Source organism: Chinchilla lanigera, unplaced genomic scaffold (assembly GCF_000276665.1).
Source record: "Chinchilla lanigera isolate Chin_1 unplaced genomic scaffold, ChiLan1.0 scaffold00091, whole genome shotgun sequence".
In the NCBI taxonomy this organism is placed as follows: Eukaryota; Metazoa; Chordata; class Mammalia; order Rodentia; family Chinchillidae; genus Chinchilla; species Chinchilla lanigera.
The window spans coordinates 4,349,442-4,372,747 of NW_004955492.1; the positions used below are offsets into that span (position 1 = coordinate 4,349,442).

General features: G+C 38.4%; 1 protein-coding gene and 1 pseudogene across 7 annotated transcripts in view; one reads left to right on the top strand and one right to left on the bottom strand.

Annotated features, from left to right (window-relative positions):
• The window catches only part of Lyst (lysosomal trafficking regulator), a 209,662-nt gene extending 187,466 nt beyond the window's left edge, over window positions 1-22,196 (top strand). For all 7 annotated transcript variants that reach the window (XM_013504692.1, XM_013504691.1, XM_013504690.1 and 4 more), the window contains 6 exons: window positions 3,859-3,957; window positions 12,257-12,396; window positions 12,894-12,991; window positions 18,569-18,725; window positions 19,231-19,302; window positions 20,183-22,196. In XM_013504692.1, coding sequence (XP_013360146.1) covers window positions 3,859-3,957; window positions 12,257-12,396; window positions 12,894-12,991; window positions 18,569-18,725; window positions 19,231-19,302; window positions 20,183-20,321 — 705 coding nt within the window. In that variant the 3' untranslated portion in view covers window positions 20,322-22,196. The remainder of the gene's footprint in view (window positions 1-3,858; window positions 3,958-12,256; window positions 12,397-12,893; window positions 12,992-18,568; window positions 18,726-19,230; window positions 19,303-20,182) is intronic.
• On the bottom strand, window positions 9,311-10,213 carry LOC102020679 (annotated as a pseudogene).
• Window positions 22,197-23,306: the final 1,110 nt, after the last annotated feature.

Below are 23,306 nucleotides of genomic sequence, written 5' to 3' on the forward strand. Positions count from 1 at the left end.
AAAGCGCCTGCCTGGCAAGCGCAAGGTCGTGAGTTCGGTTCCCGGTACCGGAGAAAAACCAAAAAAACAAAAAAACAAAAAAAAAAAAAAAAAAAGAAAAACAGTAGGCCTCCAGCCCTGTGGTCCTTACTGGGCTCCCAGCTTTGTTATGTACTGTGTGGCCTTTGGCAGGTGATTCAGCCTTTCCAAATTTGGCTTTATTTCCTCTTCTTTAAAACTAGGATAACATAGGCCAGGCATGGTGGTGCATGCCTGTCATACCAGCTTTCTGCAAGGCTGAGGCAGGAAAATTGAAAGTTCAAGCCCAGCCCGGGCAACTTTGTAGTGAAAATGTTTGTGACATCTATGGAACTTATAAGCTATAACTACCCTGTATACAGTGCTGCCTTGGTTGTTATGACTGTGACTTGAATATGCAGCCTTTGTCTGGTTTTCCATGGGAAGTTCTCTTTTCTCACTCTGACTCGCATTACGTTTATAGCACCTGCTGTTTTGTTCAAGTGTCTGAAAATGTGTTTCATTGCCTGAACTCTTTCAAAATGGGATAAACTACCTTTGGGCAGTTTTTGTCCATGAAAAGGCAAGCAAGGACTTTTTAGTGTAAGCTGATAAAAAAGGTCATCACCAAGTGTTGTAACCTGGCTCACCAATAAACTATCAGAACTAAGAATAAAGGGACAGTGAAAAACAATCTTATTAGAAATTTTAATAAGATTTTTTAGAGTTTTTAAATATATCGGCTAACATTAATCAAAGCATTTTACACAGATACAAATATATATCCAAACACAGAAATTATAACCATAAATCATAACAGAGCTGGCAGTATAATGAAATTGGAAATGAGTCTACAAAATAAGTGAAAACACAGAAGTATATTATAGAATAAATATGTCCTTTTCCTTATTCATTCCTTTTTAGAATTGTTATGTTTGAGAGAGAAAAGGGAAATAGGTACACTGGAAGTTAGAAATATATTCTTCCTATTAAAATATATTAACATAAGTAGATGTACGACCAGGTATAGCTCACTGCTGTCCTCAGTAATCTGGGTTTACAAACACCTTGACTTTGTGATGAAAAGGTTAAAAGAACATAATCTGAGCAACTACTTTGAAGATAAAAATAATTAACACAACCCCCCCAAAAAAAAGGTTAAAAGAACAAATGAAGCCCTCATCAGCATTAATTGAATGATAAAGCAAGGTTAAAGACACACTCAGTGGCAATTTTCAATCATCATCATACCTTTCATTACTAGGGATTTTTTCTACTTATTTAAGAGCTGGCTACTTCCAAGTAACTCATTGTCATTAGAAGGACTTGGTACAAAGAGAAGGCAAAGAGGAGCAAAGGATCTTAAGGAAGTTTTCCAATTTATTGTTACATGTTCTACAGTACAAAGACAAGCTTTTGTCTATTTCTTTTTGTCGTATAAACTACTAGTTTAGCAGATCCAAGGCTTGAATAAAGGTTATTTTAAATATAGCCTTTTTTATATGGTGTGATTTTATTTTCATTGAGGTATAATTGACAAATAAAAACTATATGTGTTCAAGGTATACAATTCAGTAATTTGATATACATTGTGCAGTGATTACTACAGCAAGCCAATCAACATACCCATCTCATCATACAGCTGCCATTTGTGTGTGCTGAGAACATTTAGGAGCCACCGTCTTCCCAAGTTACAAAGATGCAAAGCAGTGTCCTTATGATGAGGGGCTACACAACAAGACTCTAGAACTTGATCGTTCTGCACAGCAGACCTCTGCCTTTTGGCCTACCCCACCCATCTCCCACCCCAGCTCCCGGCAACCCCCTTCTACTCGCTGCCACCATAAGGTTGGCTTTGTTAGAATCTACATGTGCGCAAGATGAAGTATTATTAGTCTTTTGTGCCTGATAGTTTTATCTGGTACAGGTTTCTCTAGGTTTATCTGTGTTGGCACAAATGACTTTTTTAAAGCTAAATAATACACCATTTCATGCATACATATCACATAAGAATTTTAACATTGCAAAATTACTTATATAAAATTTGGCACACAGATAACTTAAAGGATGAGACAGTGCTCTCTTAAGTCTTTTTTAGCCGAAGGGGATGGTCCAGATTCTTACAGTAAAATACTTATATGATAAAGTATATCCAGTGAAATCACTGACTGGGCCAGAATACCATAGTTCACTTTTGTCCTTAGAAATATATTGTTTACACATTTTTCCTTTAATTTAAGAAAATTTATTTTGTATATTACCATATGAAGAGTCACCCTCTGTGTGTTTATTTACATGATCAATTTCAATATTGCCAGAGTCTAGAGTTCTGCAGGCTCTTTGCCTTCACCTTCTGATTAGTGTCATAGTTGTAAGACATCTTCCTCTGCTGGTTTCATTCTCTTTTTTATAACTGGTAGACAATGAAAATTTCTGAATTCTTAACTGTATTCAGTGAAAGCTGAAAGCAGACCCCAGGAGTGGTGTCTTAGCCTTCCTTTCTGCTTTTTTTAAAGATGACACCATATTTTGGATAATGTATAAGGAAACCAAAAATTGGCATTTTATTTCACTTATTATATTATCTGAGACATTCCATCATTTTTGGTGTTCTTTATTTTTAGTATAGTTGGGAATCCCAGTTTTTTCAGGAGTAGTGAGGAAAGAATTCCTAGAATGCTGAAATAACAAAATGTTTCAAGAAACAGGAAAAAGAGATCATTAAAGTCCTATAGTGTAAATTAGCTTTTATAAAAGGGTCAGGGACTCCATATGATAATTGCAAGACAGAATGCATTTATTGCACATATTTTTAAAGTACATTTTCTTCTTGCAAGAGCAAAAGTTATAAAGGCTCAGTCTTTACAAGCAGTTAGAACTAGTGAAAAAAGAAACTCAGAAAAATAAGATTGGATCCAGGATATCTTATGGTATATTGAGAGTTTAGCCAAATCAGGATCAGCCAGGCATGGTAGTACACACCTGTAATCCCAGCACTCAAGAGCCTGATACAGGAGAATTGCCTTGAGTTTGAGACCAGCCTGAAATACACAGCAAGACCCTGTCTCAAAAAAGGGGGGAGGCGGGAATTAGGATCAAAGAATGTCATTTTCTAATATAGCAGAGACTCGAACACATATAGGTCCTGGAAAAAAGATTGTTTTAAAGAAAGCACAGGGGTTCTAAGGACCCTTGCAGATGGGACAGGATTCACTGTAAGAACAGAGGCCCTACCTTTTCTGAATCAGGAGATGAAGGATGGCCAAGGAAGAAGCCCACACTGATAACCTTAACCCTCTCAGAAAAGGGTGGGGAGGTGGGGTGGGTAAGGTGCAAGGAGAGTGGAGCGTTCGAGGCCGCTACTGTGAATATGGCACACACCAGGCATCACCGGGTACCCAGGAAGACATGCTGGGATGTGTGAGAATTGACCTGAGTGCAGTTGGTGCCTCTGTGGTAAGGACTAAAGGATTTGGCATCAAGGGAGTAATGCCAGCTTTTCTCTTTTATGTTTGTCTTTTCTTCTCCTGTGTCACAACCTAAGAACTGTTAGGAGCAAAACCTCTATTTAGATGTACCTGGTTCCTCACCAGAAACCTAAAAAGAGCAAAGTCTGTGAAAGTAACAAGCAGGTAAATGTGTGAAATATGCATTGACACTCACGCTTGGACCTAATCAGTTCTTGATGGTTCTGTTAAATTTCTCAGGAATAAATGGACACTCATGTATAAAAATGTAAAATCAACTAAAATGTTTACCTGAAGTTTTGTGATCATGTTATTTTTTTAAGTACTTGTTAGAAAAGCAGAAGCATTTGTCATGATTTTAAAACATAAAAGTCTTTGGTTTGTCCTTTCAAAGGTAACTAGCTGTGCTTGGGTGCCTGACAGTTGCCAGCTCTTTACTGGGAGCAAGTGTGGCGTTATCACAGCCTACACAAACAGATTCACCAGCAGCACGGTAGGTCCTGGCTCATTGTGCATTTGGTTTGGGACTTTTCATGTCAGTGAGGGAAGAAAACCTTCATGAAGTATCATTTGCTTCATGTAACACTAATTTAAAACATTTGTAATTTGATCTTTTCCACATCTGTAATTTGACCTTAAAGTGTGAAAGGTCACATGTTTGGGGAGTTTTTTTGTTTTGTTTGTTTGTCTGTTTTACATGTCTGATTCATAAAACTTAGGTTTATTGGGATGATGAAAATTTTGTAAATATAAAGGTCTTATATTTTTGTTTCCAAGACAGATAGCACTCATTTTGTATTTATGCTTTCTCATGACATTTGAGTGCTTGCCTGTGCTCTCAGTATCCACCTAAATGTGTAAGAAGAGTATACCACAAGATTCTGTCAAATTTGAAGTTTAGAAATCTTAATGTTCTGCATTCCTATACTCTCTGGGTAAATACAGCTTGTCTTAATTTCTATAACTCATCAGAAGAATGTTTTAATGAGAGCTAAACATAAAAGAGCATACTAAAGAAAAGAAGACATATTATGCAATGCTTCTTTTAATTTACTAACTCCTTTCTTGAATTGTCTTACTTTCTGGGACAAAATACCCAATACCCATAAGTTAAAGGAAGAAATATTTACTTAAGTTCACCGTTTGTAGAGAGGTTTCAGTCCACAGTCAGCTGGCTTCAAGGCAGGTCAGCATGACAGAGGGGCATCACAGTCCATAGCATGGCAGGCATGAAGCAGCAATGTTTCCTTCTTTCCTTTTTTATTCCATCCAGGCTCCAAGCCTATTTGTCAGTGCCACCCACACAGGGTAGGTCAGCCCTCTTCAGTAAGCCCATTATCCACACACAGAACTATGTTAAACCAGTAAGGAGACTAATCTAGTATCATGCATCCATGATACAGTCACCTCCCCCAAGCCCCATCTGTGAGTGCATGAGGCTTTGGGAGTACATCTAGATATAAGCCATAGTACAACTGCATGTGGAATGGTTCAGGAGACATGGCAAGTTGGGGTGGCAATCATCTTTCTAATCTAGAATCTTCTCCGATTTTTTTTCAATCACAGTTATTTTAATTATATTGCCATATGTATTTTACTGGGTGAAACCTGAGTTCATAGCATAGAGTGACTCCCAGATCCTTCTTGCTTTTTTGTCTGAGTTTGTTGCATTTTAAACCCTTATTGAGGTCCTTTGCCAAGATCCCCGGGGTATCAATGTGATTGTAATATTATTTCCATCTCTTAGCCAGAGGAGCCCTTAAAATGTGTTAATCAGGTATAAATGACCCAGTCAGCACTTGAGGGAGACTCCTGTAGAGCTGCAGGAGAAACACTTCTGGAGCAAGAGACTGGAGACCAGGACACAGTGATCCTGGCAGCAAGCTGGGAAGGGCAAGACAAGGAGCCAGCAGACAGGGAACATGTGCTGTAGAACAGGCTCCCACACAGGAGTGGGAGCAGCCATTGTCAGGGATCCTAAAAACTTACAGATGGGCAGGATCTTAAAGGATCATTTTACTGCATAAAGAAAAAAGGAAACAGCATTTCAGACAGCATTGAGTCCAAGGCCTTGGGGGACAGAAAGTAGTTTCCTTGGAAGTTTAGAGTATAACATGTGGGGAAGGAATGCAAAAATGGGGCAGAAACATTGAGGCCATAAGGTAATTACATACACATCATGCTAAACAGGATGCTACAGAATCTAAACAGAAGGGTCATAAGTCCTGGAAAGCCTCCTTTTCTCTCCCAGTGGCCTAAAATGGATTTCACCCCTATGTATCTCTTATACTCACAGCTGCTGCTGGAGCCTCTAATCTATGTTTGCCTATTTCCTTTTTCCTGCAGATCTGTTCCAAACCTTGCCACTAGGGCCTTTGTCTGCTATGCACACAAATCATTTTGTACCATGACATAAGTACCTTTTTAAAAACTGGATTCATCTTCTGTTTTTTATCTCCACTTATTTTCCCAACACTTTGAGCAACCTTGTTCTTAGTTTTCCTAGAGCCAACCTTATTCTTAGTTTTCCTCACTTCTGCATTTTAAATTATGCACCAATATGATATCATTAAAGATTTTAAAAGAAAAAGATTAAGCTCTCAGTACGGGAGCACTGAAAACCTTTGAATATAGCAGATCAAAGGTATAGCTATTATAATTTAAATACAGCAAGAGTTACCTTCTTTTGGTTTTGAAGTATATGGTAAGCGTACAAAAGATTATATTGCTGACTGTTTTCAGTTTATATTTGCCTGAAAGCAGTTTTGTTTTTAGCTCATTCATGAAGATTTTCCTTTGTTCCTGAATATTAGGTAATCAAGTCATGAGATTAACAGCATCAAAAAATGCAACTTAGCTTTGTAGTTTTATCACTGTTTTGGGTTTTTGCAGAGGTAGTTTTTGTTGCTTTTTCCATGGGGACCCTCTCAGCATTCTGTGTCCTTAGAGCTGAGCTTGTAACACTTGTGTGTGAGGTTAGCAGGAGGTCCCTCAGGTTCATTCTGTCTGTTCTGCAGCTTTGACCACCCTCTGAATTCTGTCTTGAAGTGTTCATGTTCTCCTTCAAGTTCTCCTATTCAGACAAAAGACGGGCCTGCCCAGGGCCCACCTAGGCTGTGCCAAAGTCTTTGTTTGACAATATTTCCAATGGGCTCTTATGAAGCATCTTCTTTTTGTTAGTATCACATACCTAACTTTGAGCACAGCGTGTTTCTATTCTTCCAAGGTAAAGTCTCCTAAAATGTATTCTGGGTAATGATGAATAAGTTGATTTTTTTATGGGATCATTACCTATAATTCATGTAAATGTTAGAGAAAAATACCTTCCAGAAGTGGTACTGATTTTATAATAGTTTCTCCTGAGGCATTCTTCTACTGAGTAGGTAAAGCAGCCATATCTTCCTGGTACTGGAAAAAAACAACAAAAACAAAACAAAACAAAACAAAGCAGCCATATCATTTTCATGTTCATGAACATCTATATTCTTGTTCCCAAAATTGATGGTGATAAAAGAGTATGTATGCAGCTTGCCCAAGGTTGTACTTCATTCAGGAACAATATTGAAAGGAACGAGGCCAGCAAAAGATCACTAACGCTTTCAATAATTATAAAGTGCAGAGTTTATAAAATTATCATGTCCCCTCTACAGGCCCTATGTTAGTTTACCCCATAACTGTTATTTGTGTCACAAAGTAAAAGGTGGAAAACAGGCCAATGAATCTACATTCTTAGGTTCCTTCTGACAAATTTCTTACAATACTGATTGTAATAACAGTAGTCTAAAACCTCAGGAAAACACTGACCTAAACCTTTAGAAAAGCACTGGCCCTAAGAGCTGAAACTTGTAACTGGCTAAGTAGAGCATTGATTTCATTTAATTTCAAAGCTGAGGTCACTCATGAATCTTATCAGTGAATCAGAGGTACTTGCTCCATTTAAAATGAGTCACAGAAGAAAAACAGTAGATATGAGAAAAAATAAAACTCCTAGAAATGAAATAATGAAAATAATAGCTAATATTTATCAAATTCTTACTTTGTATCAGGCATTATTCAGAGCTGTTTACATATTCTGGAATGTTGAATCATCTCAGCAATCCTTGGGTGTAGGTTTTAGTGGTGTTCTTATTTTCAGGTGACACTCCTGAACACAGACCTAACCATTCTTGTCACCTGCCCAAGGTTTCACATCTAGTTCATTTTAATGACCAGTGAAATAGCAGATTGAGGAATTAATAAACTGGAAGCCAGATCTGTCTGAAAGACATTACACACACTGCAACATGTAATGATAAGGAGAAGAGAGCAGAAGGGGTGTCAGGAGAAAAATGAGAAGGTCCAGGTATGGCTCATAGTCATAGGAAGAAAGAATGGAAAAAGGCAGAATTTGAAAAGATAGGAACTGGGAATTTTCCAGGATTAAAATTTAAATTTTAGATTAAAGAATCACAGGATAGGTAAGAATGAGTCAAACCTGTCTATACCAGACAGGGACAGCCTCACGTCCACTGCCCCAGCTTGGCCCCTTCCATGTGCCCCCCACTTCACCACTGTGGTTGCCTCCTCACTGTCCTGGCCTTCAGTCTCTTGCCCCACCAGTGATGTCCCACAGGCTTCTGAGGGGTCTTCCTAAAACGCTGACTATATCCTTAACTCCTGGATAAAATGTTTTAGTGTGGTATCCCACAATGCCTGGGGACAAAATACAGGCAGCCAGTCCCACACACCCTAAACCTAGGCCCTGGCCACTCTGTCTTCCCATCTTTTCTTTCCTAGGTCCTCCCACCTGCTCCTTTTTGCAGTGCCATCTTCTCCTATGTCCTTATGCACACTGCTTCCTCACCTCTGATGCTGTCTGGCAAGCCCTTTCCTTTGCCTCAATCTGTTCTGCCACTCAGTACCCCCAGTGACCCCACCTTTACCCCTCCCTCTAATCTGAGGGTATTACTTGAGGGTCTCAGAGTTTCTGCAGAAATCCTCCTAGTGCAGCTTTCACTCATTATTGCCACAGAGCAGCTGGAGGGCAAGCCTGTATTACTCTGGATCCCCAGTTCCTGGATAAAATTATACATATAAATGTGTATTTATAAAATGTGTTTATACTTTAACAATATATAAAAACAATAATATATGTTTTATCTAGCCTTTAGCAGTATACATTTATATGAATTTGTCTTAAAAGCATCAAAAATCTGACAGGCTAGTAGGAAACTACCACAACAGAAAGATAAATAGGAGAGGATAGCCTACATGTCTGTAGTCCCAGTTACTTGAGAAGCTGAGACAGGAGGATCACTTAAACCCAGGAGCTCAATATCAAGGGTATCTGCCAATCCTAGAACAGTGACATTGTCCTTGGATAGACTTTTGTGGGAGAAGTAGAAGAGAGCACTAGAGACTGAGTAAGCTGGGGAGTACCAAGGAGGTCTTCTTCCAGACACTGGTCCCTAAAGGGGATGAGGTGGATGGGACCAGCTCCTGCACAGAACTGTAGTCTGGGTTGGAATTCCTGGGTTGTCAAGGATCCTCATGACCTGACCTTACCTAGGGAGGCCCAGACTGATATGGTGATTCACATCATCTGGCAGACAAGGGAAGGTACTTGGATTCTGTTTCATAAATACAGGAAATCCTACAAATAATTTTTTTTTTTTGAAATTTGAAAGTTTCCTACTGAAACCTTTTATTCTGTTTTTGTTGGTACTCCTGGGAAACAGCTCTGCCCATGATTCACTGTGGCCTGGACTCAACAATACCGACTTGTATTGGGGTCAATTCAAACCAAACCCAATATGAATTTTCTCAAGTCTGTTTAGTTGATACATGGCACTTCACTGTTGACTTTTTCATATTATCTTTAACAAGAACTCATAAGTCACACTGGTTATTCCCCAAGAGATGAGGGACCAGTGATAATTCAGATGGGCTCCCCTGAAGAGATTTGTCAGCTTCCTGTCCCATTCTCGCCAGATTGTTTTGAAAACCTTGGAGAAAGATAGAAACTCCCCACCAATAAGAGACTGTATGTGAGTTTTTACAACATTAACAGGAAAAAACAAGAACCCCAACATGGCACCCAATACACCTCCACAGATAAAGTCATTAACCAAAAGAGCACTGTGAATTGTCGTAGTAGGGAGATGCTCCTTAATGGGACCTCAAAGGCCAAAAACAAGAACATTGCTGAATCCATTGTGGAAAAGAACAGGCACCAAGCCTTAATAATACTCTCAGATTCCAAGTCATTTCAGTGCCCGGAAGGCCTGATAAGTGTTTGTAAATTTGTCATGATGCTTGTGGTCTTGAAGCAATGTCTGAACTCTTTCCAATGGAGTGAAAATGGCTTCTGTTGTCCCTGCAAGTATTGCCACCACACCACGGGTTGCAAACTCTGGAGCACTCATGTGTTTATGAAGAAGGCAAGATAAATCCTCATACAGACCAAACATAAGTGCCAGGGTAGTTGTTTTCTGCATTAATAGGGGAAGGATTCCACGATACAAGTTTCGAAATCCGTCCCTCCTCCACTGCAGTACTGCATCCTGGATTTTGATCCCGTAAAGCTGCTGCTGAAAGAGGACTTTCTGAATTGGAAATGTGATTGCTATATTGGTGAAAGCTGTGCAGCAGCCATACAAATAATGCCTCATTTCACCAACACTGGTACTGTGAGGTGATATGTCTTGTTTTGAACATGTTGGGATTGGTGGTCTCTTTTCATGAGCCTCTGAACCCATCATGTTGCTTCTGATCTCTCCTATTCATGAAGGTTTTTTAAACCTGTGACACCAGCTGATCCTTGCATTGCAGGGAATGACAGCTGTTTGCTAACCTTCTCAATTTCTTCAATCGCTACTGGCCTGTTAGATTCCCTCTTTTGGGGTCAATTTGGATACCCGTGGCTGCAGGCACCAGCCACATGCCCCGTGTCTCCCGCCCGCAGGACGGCCCGCAAGCAAGCCTGTGCCCACGCAGGCTACAAATAACTTTTTAATGTAGTGACAAATACATAAAACCAAGTACACAAAATTACAGTTAAGGAAATGAATATGTGAAAAAGTTGACACTTGTTTATAAAAATGGTTATAATAAAAGAAATGTTTAAAGACACCTTGATTGCCATTTAACACTTGGGAAATGTTCAAAGATTAGAATTTGGGTAATCACAAATTCAAATGTTGCAGAGCTCAAGCAGAGAAGGAAGAAAGTCAGGCCCTTTAGTGAGGGGATTCCTTTAGCCCACATATCCAAAGCAAGGCCATAAAGGATTATAGGGAACACCCTTGAGGTCTTGTGGGCTCCTGGCCATGTGGAGAGGATCACAGAGAGCCAGATGGGGCCCTCTAAACAAAGGGGATCCTAGAGATCCAGATCCAGACTCTTGGTTTTTTTAGAAGCTAATCTGGTTGCTGGTCTTATTTCTGTTCAGTTGAAGAAAACATGCCCTGGCTTAATAGGCAACTGCTATATAGCTTCAGTTTCAAGCTGCATATTGCCCTATCTTTTGATTCTCTAAGTGTAAAATACATTTTTTTGTTTGAATAAAATAGGCAGTTAAGACAGAAAAACTATACCTAATATATCAATACAAATATATTTTTAAAGTTGTAGTGAACAAAACAGGCAAGATCAGAATATATAAATTTCATATATATATATAGTTTATAAACATGAGAAACTATATGTTTATAGTTGTAGAAACACAGATGTGTATAATCTTACATGAAAACATAAAAAAAAATTGAGGCTAGTAATAACTTCTGACAAGGGAGAGGAAATAATATGTAGAACAGCATGCATAGTACTTAATACTTTATTTTTAAAATAAACTGATAAATATAAAATGTTAAGGTTTAACTGGGTATCACTATATCTTTATTATACTTACTATTTTTATGTTTCTATATTCTTTGAAGGGCAAATACTAAAATGTTTGTGATAATAAATAGCCCAGTGAAGAAAACAGAAGTCAAACCCTTTGTGGACAGCTGGTATCAGTTTGCAGCCTTTGTTTAGAAAATTAGTCTATAACTATGGACAAGTAATATGGCATTACTGCCCAGCACCACCCATAGCATCAGGAGTTGGTATAACACCTTTGAAAAGTACCCTGTCAAGAACTATAAATTCACTGACCCACTAGTACAATTCTGATAATGTATGCTAAAGAGTTCAGGGAAAAAAACTTATATACAGTATGAAGAATTTATGGCATTATCTATAACTTGAAAATAAGTGGAGTGCTAGGTATGGTGGCACAGGTCTGTTGAGGTATGAGGATCACTAATTTGAGGCTAGCATGGGCTCTATAGTAAGTTCAAGGCCAGCCTAGACTATATGGCAAGATCCTGTCTTAAACCTCCCCCCACAAAAATAATGGAAACAACTTAAAAATCAATGAAAGCCACTCAAGTCAACTATGGTATACTAACTATAAAGAATATTATAATACCATTAAAAATCATTTTGATGACCATCTTAAAATTAGAAAATATTTATAGGAAAATGTATGCAATAGAAAATTATTTATATGGCAATATTACAACTATAAAAAGTACATGTGCCTTTGAACAAAGACTGAACAAGAAAGACAAAAATGAAAAGAATTTTAGTTGATGAAATTGAGTAATTTAAATTTTTAAAAATTCATTTATTCTGTTGAACTGAACAGGATTGAAAATGGTCAGTTGAGAATGTTTGTGTCACTTTATATTTTTATTTTCAAGATACTATTCTAAGACATTTTGTGTGGCGATTGCTCTCTCATCCTTTACTTAATTTCTAAATTTCAGCCATCAGAGATAGAAATGGAGACTCAGATACATCTCTATGGGCACACAGAAGAGATAACCAGCTTATTTGTCTGCAAGCCGTACAGTATAATGATAAGTGTGAGCAGAGACGGAACCTGCATCGTATGGGACTTAAACAGGTACAGAAATCTCCCACCCACACAGCTATGTTTAATATTGCTATTCGGATTATATGAAATATACACCAAAATAATACCATTACTGCCGGCCATGGTGGTGATGCCTATAATCCCAGCATTTTGGGAGGCTGAGGCAGGAGGATCACAGTGAGTTCAAAGCCAGCCTGGGCCATATAGTGACCTCAAGGCCAGCCTGAACTGCATGGTAAGACCCTGTCTCAAGAAACCAAAAAAAAAAAAAAAAAAAAAAAGAATGAATGAATGAATCCATTACAAATTTAAGAACCCTTAAAGGTAGTAAGATTACTTTTGGAAGGCAGCTATGCTAACCACTATACCACCAATGTAAGATTATTTTTGTAGTATCATTCAGATCAAAAGATCAGATGGGAAAACATGTATGCCCTATGAATAATAAGTGCATATGGTGAGGAAAAGAATTACATAAGTAAAAGAATATAATTTTCATATGCAAATTTAAGCCTTTCGTTTTTCAGGCTATGCTATGTACAAAGTCTGGCGGGACACAAAAGCCCTGTCACAGCCGTCTCTGCCAGTGAAACATCAGGTGATATTGCTACCGTGTGTGATTCAGGTGAGCTCACCCCAAACCAAAGCACAGGGCTGCTGCTCTAACAGTGCATTTGGTCAGTGGCTACCTCCTAGGTCTGGCTGCTCTTGGGTCCTTGCAGAGCTAAGCACTTTGTTCCTAGCACAGAAGCATATTAAAACACAGTGTGGTCAAAGGCTGAGTTCCTCAATTGAGGAACAATTTATGCAGAAATTAATGTCATAATTTAGCTCTTTTCTGGGTATATGTAAAATTGCATTTGAGTACATATAAGCAAATCATTGTTACACAGTTATCTGAATTTTCTGAGTGTTTTTCTATCCTTTTTGGCTTCTGCTTTTTTAATTATAACTTTATGGTCATCCTTCTATTAGAGAAGGAATTTTCAATAAATTGAATTCAAAGATATAATTGGGCAGCACTCATGTGCAGAAAGGAAAGATACTCCTGTGAGCTGAGCAGGGGAGATAGGCTGCATGAGCAGAAAAGGCTGAAGAAAGCTGCGGGGTCTAACTTCCTGTGCTGGCTCAGAGTGACTGAGCCCTTATGGTTGCCTGTGTGAGGCTGTGTTTTGGAAAACTGGGCTATTTCTAAGCTCACTTTGATTGTGTGACCCCTGGCAGCAGGGACTCCATTCTGGCTTGCTCAGTCCAAAACGGTGGCCTCCCACACCTCTATCTGCTGCACACCGTTGACTAAATGAAGAGCCTCAGCAGAGGACCAGCCCAGGAGTATTTGTCTTCTAATTCCTGAGAGAGAGCAGTCATCTAGAACAACCAGTGGAGTCATACCTTAAAACCAATGGAGTCTTTGCCTTAAAAATTACATGACAAAGATAATCTCCTAATCAAGGGTCAGTTTTTTCCTTCATTTTAAAAAATGATTCTTTCAGCAATGAACAGTTGGAAAGTGCATGAATTTTCTATTTGAATTTCTGTTTCTAAGAATCTTAAAATGGAAAGGATCCTTTGAAAAATGGCTTGTTTTCTTTTCGTCCATTCAGTATAAAATGTCTTTGACACATCAGTAGTGGGTAGGCCTCTATCCTTTGCTTGCATTTTATTTATATATATACATAACACCAAATGTACAATGTCTTTCCAAACACCAACCAATTCCTCAAATTTTTGATACCAACTGGGTATGTAATAATGCAATTCAATTCTGACACTACTTGTAGTTAGCAGAGTTAGGGGTTGGCATGACCATATACCTCTAGATTTAATAATTTTCGAGAATGACTCACAAAACTCAGTGAAACACCAGATAGGCTGAATATCCAAAATGCTTGGGAACAGAGTATTTCAGATTTTGTATCTTTATTGTATTATGTAACATGTGCATATATGTAATGAGATATCTTGGGGATGGGGCCCAAGTCAAAACACAAAATTTATTATGTTTCATATAACCTATATAGACATGAAGTCAGGTGTGGAATTTTCCACTGGAATCATCAGGACAGTTCTCAAAAAGTTTGTTTCCAGAGCATTTCAGATGGTCAACCTGTATGTACTACTATCGTTCATTGTAAAGGATAGAAATGAGCAGCCAGGTGAAGAGTTACTCAGGGCAAAGTGTGGAAGGGTCCTGAGCACAGGAGTTAGGGTGCACCAGACCCTGGCATCAAGGTACATTCTCCAGCCTGAGTGCAGACCTGGCCTTGTCATTTAAAGATTTGATTGAAAAACCAAGACACAGAAGAGATAGGTGCCACAGCATAACCCAGCCCCACCCCACCTGGGGGTGGGTCTGAAATCCTGGTGACTTGTGCCTCATCTGGTATAGAGAAGACAGTAAATTCCAAAGGTGTGTCAGGAACAGGGATAAAAACCAAATATTTGTTTTTTCTTACATTACAGGTATCTCTTAGAGTTTTTTTTGTTGTGTTATTGTTTTTGCAAAACATTCATTCTTATATTAAAGAAAACTAATGTCTTTGACTATGATTAAAGACTTCAGACTTGAAAATATTTTTGACACTCTTACCTCCAATCATAAAATCATGCCATGAAAACGCTTTCACTTCCTAATGACCATAAGTAAGGGAAAAGATCTTACGTAAACAGTTGACTTTGGTACCGACTGATGACTTTGTTGATTGTGCATTGTTGGCTTTTACTGTGTCACATCCAGAGGGATGCTGGGGAAATAACACAATGCTTATTTATATAAAGTTCTCTACCTTCTTTTTTTGGCAGTGTTTGAAAGTTAGGACTAATCCTGAAGGAACTGAATTTTTTAGAGTTAATTACTTTCCTGCTGCCAGTAGTGATTTACTCCTGTGATACCACATCAGCCAGTCATATGGGGACTAAAAACAAAATTACTTTTGCTGCAGTTAGCAACTTGCTAGTAGGATATGTGGGTGTCTCTGGAAATCAAACAGTATAACAGAGTAATAGGCAGAACTTTCTTTCCCAATTTGAACAAAAAAGCCTTCTGAAAAATTTTAAGGCCTTTTGATATATATAAAAAAGAATTTACAAAGAGCACTGTTCTTGGTTACTTTTCTCTGGTTGCTGAGACAGAATACCTGATGTTCAGAATTAAGGAAGGAAAGGTTTATTTAGCTTACAGTTTGTGAAAGTTTTAGTCTATAATCAGCTGGCTTCAAGGCAGAGTGGCACATGACAGAGGGCAACAGTTCGTGGCAGTGGAAGACAGCAAAAACAGCAAGAGCAGAAAAGCGGGGAGGGAAACAAGCCTCTCTTCCTCCCTTACATTGTATACTGGCTATCTGCCCACGCCCACACAGTCTTTAGCGCCCTCCTCTTGTACAGGCTCAGCATGAATACCAAAAAAAAAATCCTAGTGCAAGAAGGGCATGTCTTTTTCACCCCAGGATGTAGAACTGCTGAGTCATTTAGCCAAGCTTCTAGATTCCTCAAGTTGACACCATCAACCATAACAAGCACTTATTAGAGAACATAATTTTTTAAATTACTTTTTAAAAGAGTGTCAAACATGTTTAGTAACCCAAACTAGAGTCCTATTATGTGCTAAGAAGGGAAGAAAGTAATCAGACTTAACCTACCAAAAATTGTGACATTTTAGTGGACACTAAGTTTCCTTAGAACCAAAATTAAAAATAAGTATATATGTATATGTATGTACATATATATTGTATGTGTATAAAATTGTCTCAAAAATTACACTGCCAATTTCATTCCTCCTGACTATAATTCCTCTGGTCTTATTATGAGATGTGATTTTTATAGTGATAGGATATGAAATTAATGAAATTACAGATAAGTTATAATAGGTTTTGTATTTTTGTAACCATTCTGTCCCTCTATCAGAACACGTGCCCTTGAATGAGGGTGAGTCATGCATGGCCTGGTCCTCTGTTAGGGTGGCATTATGAAGGTAATACCATTCTCCAAGATTTAGGGCAAGTTGTTTTCCCACTTTAATTTCCATGACAGTGAATAGAAAGAATAGAGATTTTTTTTTTTTTTTTTTTTTTGAGGAATGCCCAAGTTTCTGACTTCTAGCTGATGTTTTAAACTATACATGAAAGCAATCTGGTATTGAGTTACTGTCTGTAATTTCAGTATGTTTAGTTTTAGGCAAACAAGTAGTTATTTGGTGTTGCAGTAGCCCAAGATGCTAGGTGGTAAGCTGCTACGATAATTCTTTGGTTAGTAGTACTACACTTCAGGGAGTGCAGGCCCACATTTAGATTTTTCATTTTGAAGGATAAGCTGTGCAGTACCTACAAGTTATAATGACCAACCCTGCATCACTGTCTTTTACAGATATGTATCAGTGATTTCATAACCATTCTAACTTGACCCAGTACTCATCTAGTTACTTTATTTAAAAAAAACTTTGAGCACATACAAAATTCAAAAGGAAAAGATGAGATGTAGCCTGCTCATACAAAAGGTGATTCCATTGTCTTTCTTTTTTTTCCCCACCAATATTAGGGATTGAACCCAGAGCCTTCACACTGAGCTACATCCCCAGTTATTTTGAGTCAAAATTTTGATCCTCCTATCCCAGCACTCCCAGAGTGCTAGAATGTCAAGTATATACCGCCAGACTTGGCTTGCATTTCCATTTCTTTAACACATTTAGTCTCCTGCATCTTCACACTTGATCTTAGCCAAAACGCCAGAGAAGCGATTTGCATCTTGATGCTATGTTTAGATAATCTCTAGTTGGTGATCTACAGTGGGAAGTCTTAGTAACAGTGGGTGTGTGTGAAAATATATTTAACAAAAAATTTGCATTCAATACACAGTTCGATGGCATTGATTACATTTAATGTTAGGCAGCTGTCACCGCTATTTCAGAAGCTTTTCCATCAACCAAAAGAAGCTCTGTGGTCATTAAGTAGTAACTCCCTATTCCTTTTTCCCACCTCCTGCCCCCTTTTGTGTTTTATTTGTCCTTTTATGTCTTATTTTATTTAGTGCAATGTTTTTAGGGCGCATCAATCTTGTATCACATATCAGAACTTCTTTCCTTTTTGTGGTGAATATAATATATTCAACACAATAGTGCGTATATATCTACATACGCACAGCATCTGTTTATCCATTCATCTGTTGTGCACATTTGGTGGTTTCTGCCTTTGGGCTATTTTGAGTAACCTACAACACACTAGCCCCTTCCTCTGTGATATGTGACATTTCTAATGCTTGTGGGGGAACTATTTTCATTGTTTAATAAATACTTTCGTTAGTCCTAATGAAAAGGTAAAATTAAGGGTATAAGACATGTCATCCAAAGGTAGTCACACTTCAGAACCTTTTTTTTAAATCAGAGAATATTTCCTCAAAGAAGGCTGTACATGTCATTGTAAGCCCAAGAAGCCCACTTTTAAAGCATGATACACAGTGATTGCCTTTTTCACCCTTCAAAAACTAGAAAAAACTGGCCACTCTGTGATCTTTGAAAAGAGAAACAAAGTTTAATAAGGCATTGATAAATCCATCCTAGATGACTTAAAGAGAAGTTTTCTACTCTTGTTAAGAATTAGTTTTTAACTCAGGTAATTTCTACTATAACTTTCTTTTTTCTCTTTGAAAGTCACACAAGTTACGTCTGGATAGTTTTATAGATATTTTCATCTTTTTATAGATTGTTTAGTGTTCCAGGTACTTTTTTTTTTTTTTTTTTTGTCTTTTTGAGATAAGGTCTCACTATGAAGTTCAGGCTGGCTTTGAGCTCACTTTGTAGCCCAGGCTGGCCTCAAACTCACAATGATCCTCCTGCCTCAGCCTCCCAAGTTCTGGGATTACAGGCTTGTGCCACCACACCCGGCTTCCCAGGTACTTTCAAATATAAGTAAAATTTGGTATTTCAAAGGCTGAAATGTGGTAATTACACAAAGATTCATGATTAATTTACCTTGTTGCTCTACATTGTACATTACATTTTTATATTCTCATGAGTCATTGTCTCTAGATAAATATGTAAGCCTCTGTGGGACTTACACTGGAGTAATTTAAACAGTCTTTGGTCATAGTTGTCTGTGAACATCATAACTACACTAGTTAGCATGGCCCTCAAGAATGCCCTTCAGGGCCCATGTGTCTGGGCTGTGAGACCCTGTATCCTGGTGACCTTCTGGATGATTTGGTGTTTTAGCGGGCGGTGGCAGTGACCTTAGACTCTGGACAGTAAATGGAGACCTCATTGGACATGTCCACTGCAGAGAGATCATCTGCTCCGTGGCTTTCTCCAACCAGCCCGAGGGAGTATCTATCAATGTAATTGCTGGAGGCTTAGAGAATGGAACTGTGAGGTAAGCCAACTTTGGATTCTTTTTTGGCTTTTATTCATAGGGACGTAACATTTTCAGAATTTAGGGGTTTTTAGGTTTTTGTTGGTACTGGGAATTGAACTCAGGGCTTTGCACTTGCCAGACAGGTGCTGTGCCACTGAGCTATATCCCCAGCCCTAGAAATTAGTTGTTAATATGTAGGCATGTTAATATTTAATATCTGGAAATTTAAAATCTTCTTTGGATACAGGTTCTTCAGTTGTTCCCGTTCTATTTCTAAATAATAAAGATAGGTTTAGTGCAGTTTTGAAATTCTGTATTTACTATAAAAGATGAACAGTATGAAGGTATATAAAGTTAAAAGTTCTTTATTCCCACATTCACCCTTATAAAATTCGTAGCAATAATACTGTTCTTTGCTTATTATAGTTTCTTCCAGGTAACTTTTAACACAGAAACAAATGTGTAGGCTTTTTCAAAGAGGGTAGTTTTAGTTTGCATAATTAGATAAATTTTTTCCTTGTAGGTTATGGAGCACCTGGGACTTAAAGCCTGTGAGAGAAATTACATTTCCCAAATCAAATAGGCCTATTATAAGGTAAGATCATCCCCCTTTATTCTTCAAAATATGATCTGTGATTGTATTTTTGCTAGAGAGAGATTAAAGCACACAGACCTAAAGAACTATATGCTTGAAGGCATCATAAAAAACCAGCCATTTCTCACAGCAGGTTGTCCAGGACCTAGAGTGAAAGGACCACACTTCCTGTCTTGTAGAATGAGTCTGAGTCAGGAGCTCAGAGCCTACTGGACAGGCAGGCTGGATAGTGAGCCCAGGAGGCCTCTGAAAGTTAAAAAACTGTGCTTTTTCACTTCCCAGCCTGCAAAAACCATAATGGTGACTGATTGCTGTAGCCATGTGCTTGACAAGATGGATAAACAGCCGGCTACCCTTCGCTAGGTTAACAAATTTGACTCTAAAAACTCAATTAGAAGTAAAGTGAGTCAAATTCTAGTTTATTAAAATAAATTTATTTTCATTGTACTACCTCTAAAGTTTAATGACTTAATTTTTTTTTGATACCAGGAATCGAAGCCTAAATTATTTTTAAGGTTATTTTTTTATCCATAAAATAATTATAATTTTAAAGATATACTGTTGTTATTTTTTAAATTTTCCTATAGCAAAGCATTTGTGGTTTAGGTAATAAAGCATAAACAAGAAAAAAATAAAATACCATGCAAAGAAGGAACATATTGTCCTGAGCTGTTGGGTCCTGGTTTTATCTTGTGTTACCTGGTTAAAAGCCACACAACCTGTCAGCACAGTGATGTCTCAGAAACACAGTCAAAACCGTGAGCAATAGCCACAATTTGTGTCTCTGTATTCCAGGAAAAATATTTTACCTTCAGTGTCATGACCAGTATGCTAATATAATTTTAAGAAATGTAATGTACCATGGGGTTTGTTTCTACAGCCTTACGTTTTCCTGTGATGGCCACCATTTGTACACAGCCAACAGTGAGGGGACAGTGATCGCCTGGTGTCGGAAGGACCAGCAGCGTGTAAAGCAGCCCATGTTCTATTCCTTCCTTAGCAGCTACGCAGCTGGGTGACCATGAGGGCTGTGTTCTACAGAGCACAGGACCCGCATTTCAGAAGTCAGCTTGGCCAGTGAAGCAGGCTGAGCCTGAAGAAATGGATGACTGCACAAACATCCAAATAATAGTATCTGCTCTTCTGCACAAAATTCCAAAGGCACTTCAGGTCCCGAGGGGAAAGTTCTGTCCTAATTTAGTGATGATACAGAAGATTGTGCACTGTGCACCAACCAACAAGCTTCAGGTCTTGCATGGTAAATTAAAGTTACAGTCTTAAAAGTTTTTCCCGCAGAGCTATTCTAAAGAAAAAATAAATGTCATCCTTTTGTTTTTTTTTTTTTAATCAAAAGAGCCAGTAAAATTTAAATTGGCTAGCTAAGTATTTATGTAAGATATTGTAGATTTTAAAAGTTTTCTGCCTTGAGATACCCCCCCACACACACACACACAGCCAAAAAAGGAAAGAAAAAAGACAAGAATTTTTAGGACTCAATAATTGTTTTCTTGGAGAAGCAGACTATTCAGTAGCGCCTCTGCACTAAACATTTTATGGAATATCTGAATACCAAGACTATGAATGAATCTAAGCACTAGGCAGTTTTTGCTAGTTGCCTTCTTAGCTCAAAGGAGAACCAGAATTTTTTGACAGCCACAAACAAGAATGCAAATATCTCTGATTTCATGGATTTACTTAAAATCCATGAAACTAGATATTGGATATCCTTAGTTGAATCAGTATAGTTTAATGGTAATGATAACTCTTTCAGTATCTGCCAATAACGGTTCTATTTACAGAGCATTGAATGCTTAACCAATTTACAATAGAAAGCCTCCACTACGCAAGAAGTTTGCACAGGTATCAAATACAGCTGAGATATAGCAACTTAATCTCATCACAGGAAAAATTCTTTTACCCAGAACATAATTAGAAAAGGAGACAGTATACTGCGTTTTAAACAGAAGACAGAATAATTCTTTTAGGAAATCATTTCCTGTTCCTACTAACTTATTCCACTTGAGAATTTTAGGAACACTAGAAAAATCTACATGTACTCCATGGCAAATCTACACACTATAAAGACAGAATTTCTAAAAATCTTGAAATAGTCTATCCCTGCTGTGCTGTGACAGCTGTATTTTTACTTGGGGTGCTGCTTTAGTGGCTTTGAAAACACTGTAAAATAGGCTCAGAAATATGTTACTACAGGATAAAAATATGTATTCCTGCCTAAGAATAACTTGAGCATTTACTACGGAAACTTAATTCAAAAAATGTTTATACAACTACTTTTATAACTTCTACACTTTCTACAACATTTTGCTTAGAAACTATAAAATACAATTGCAAAATCTCTGCCATCAAAATAGGGACCCAGGCAAGTGAATGACCATGTGTGTCCCTAACCTTCAGCTGGACACACATGCTGAGGACCTTGCTGGCTGCATTTGGATCATGGTTTGCACTGGCCAGGGATTAATTCTGAGGTTCATGTAACTGCAGAGATGAGATTATTCCTATTCACGTTGAAGTGATTTGCTTTGTGTAAAACAAAATTGCAGCTATTGTCTAGTTTCCATTTTTTTTACTGAGAACTTTAGTCTCCTATTAAAATAGAGTTGCTACTCAGTTTTTTTTTTAAGGGCTGAATTTTGTCATTCATCAAAAGAGAAGATATGCAAATAACTGGTCTTGTTAACAGTGCAATATTCTATTTTTATGTAAAAATAAAAATTTGGGGGGATTATTTATTCAGCATGAAACTGATATGTATTTGTTGGAAATACTTCCTAATGTGCATGTCATAGCAAACATTCCTATAAATTATCACAAGCTCTGTTACTTTGTATACACTGCCACTTCAATTTGGAAATAAATTTCATAAAAACAGATTTAAATGCCTATCCTTTATACAACAAATATTATGACCATATCACAAATCAGTGGCTTTTTCAAAACCTACATAGGTTCTCAGTTCACCTCCCTTATAAATTTCTATCACTAGGAAATGATGAAGATAACTTTTATTTCTTCATTGTAGCCTTTGTGCTAAAACATTATATTTCAACCTCTTTCCTACCTCTAAATGAAGTTTAGACATCAGTCATGAGATCATCCCACTTGTTTGGACTTTTTTTTTTTTTTTGAGATAGGGTCTCACTTTGTAATCCAGGCTAGCCTCAAACTCTTGGCAGTCCCCCTGTCTAGCCTCCTGAGGCCACTTTATTTAAAGGAAAGCATATCTGTCCCCCCATGGCAGGTCTACACTGAGCCCCTGCCATGCGTGGGGCACCGTTCTAAGTGCTGCAGATGTGATGTTACACAAAATCTAGTTGTCCCCTGCCTTCCCAGACTGGGTCATAGGCCGCTGGAGAAGCAACCATAATGCCATAGGTAGCACACAGTGTGTGCACAGTTACAAACCTTGGTGAGTGCTGGGGAGGTCAAGCCAAGGCTACTCTGAGAACAGAACAGAGTTCAGTGTCAATGGCTGTCATCTGGAAAGCCTCTTGAGAGATTGAAAGTTTCGCTGCAACCTAAGGGATGGATAGTAATCTAGGTGAAGATGGGTATATGTGTTCCAGATGGCACAGGTGTGAGCTCCTGGGCGGAAACACTAGCAGGCCCAGGCCAGGGAAAGGAGTGGCTGTCCACGCCCAGCCTTTGCGGGTGGGGAGGAGCTGCAGAGTGGCCAGTGTCTCAAGACAGTACAGTGGGCCCAGCGTCCAGTCTGCCACTGCTTCTGCCTTGCATCTGTGGTGTTTGTGGCTTCTCAGGATGGCCTCTAGGTGTCTTTCTGTCCCCAGGAGAACCTACCAGCAGCATATTATCAGTGCAAGCCTGCTGACCCAAGTCACTCTGCAGCAGGCTCCGCAGTTACTCTTCCAGGTGATTACTCAGGAAGGGAGGAGCCAGGATGCTCCCCAGTCCATTAGAGCTCTTTCCTGACATCCCTTAGCCACTGGGTAGGTGACTCGCTGATGTCCTGAGGCAACAAAAAG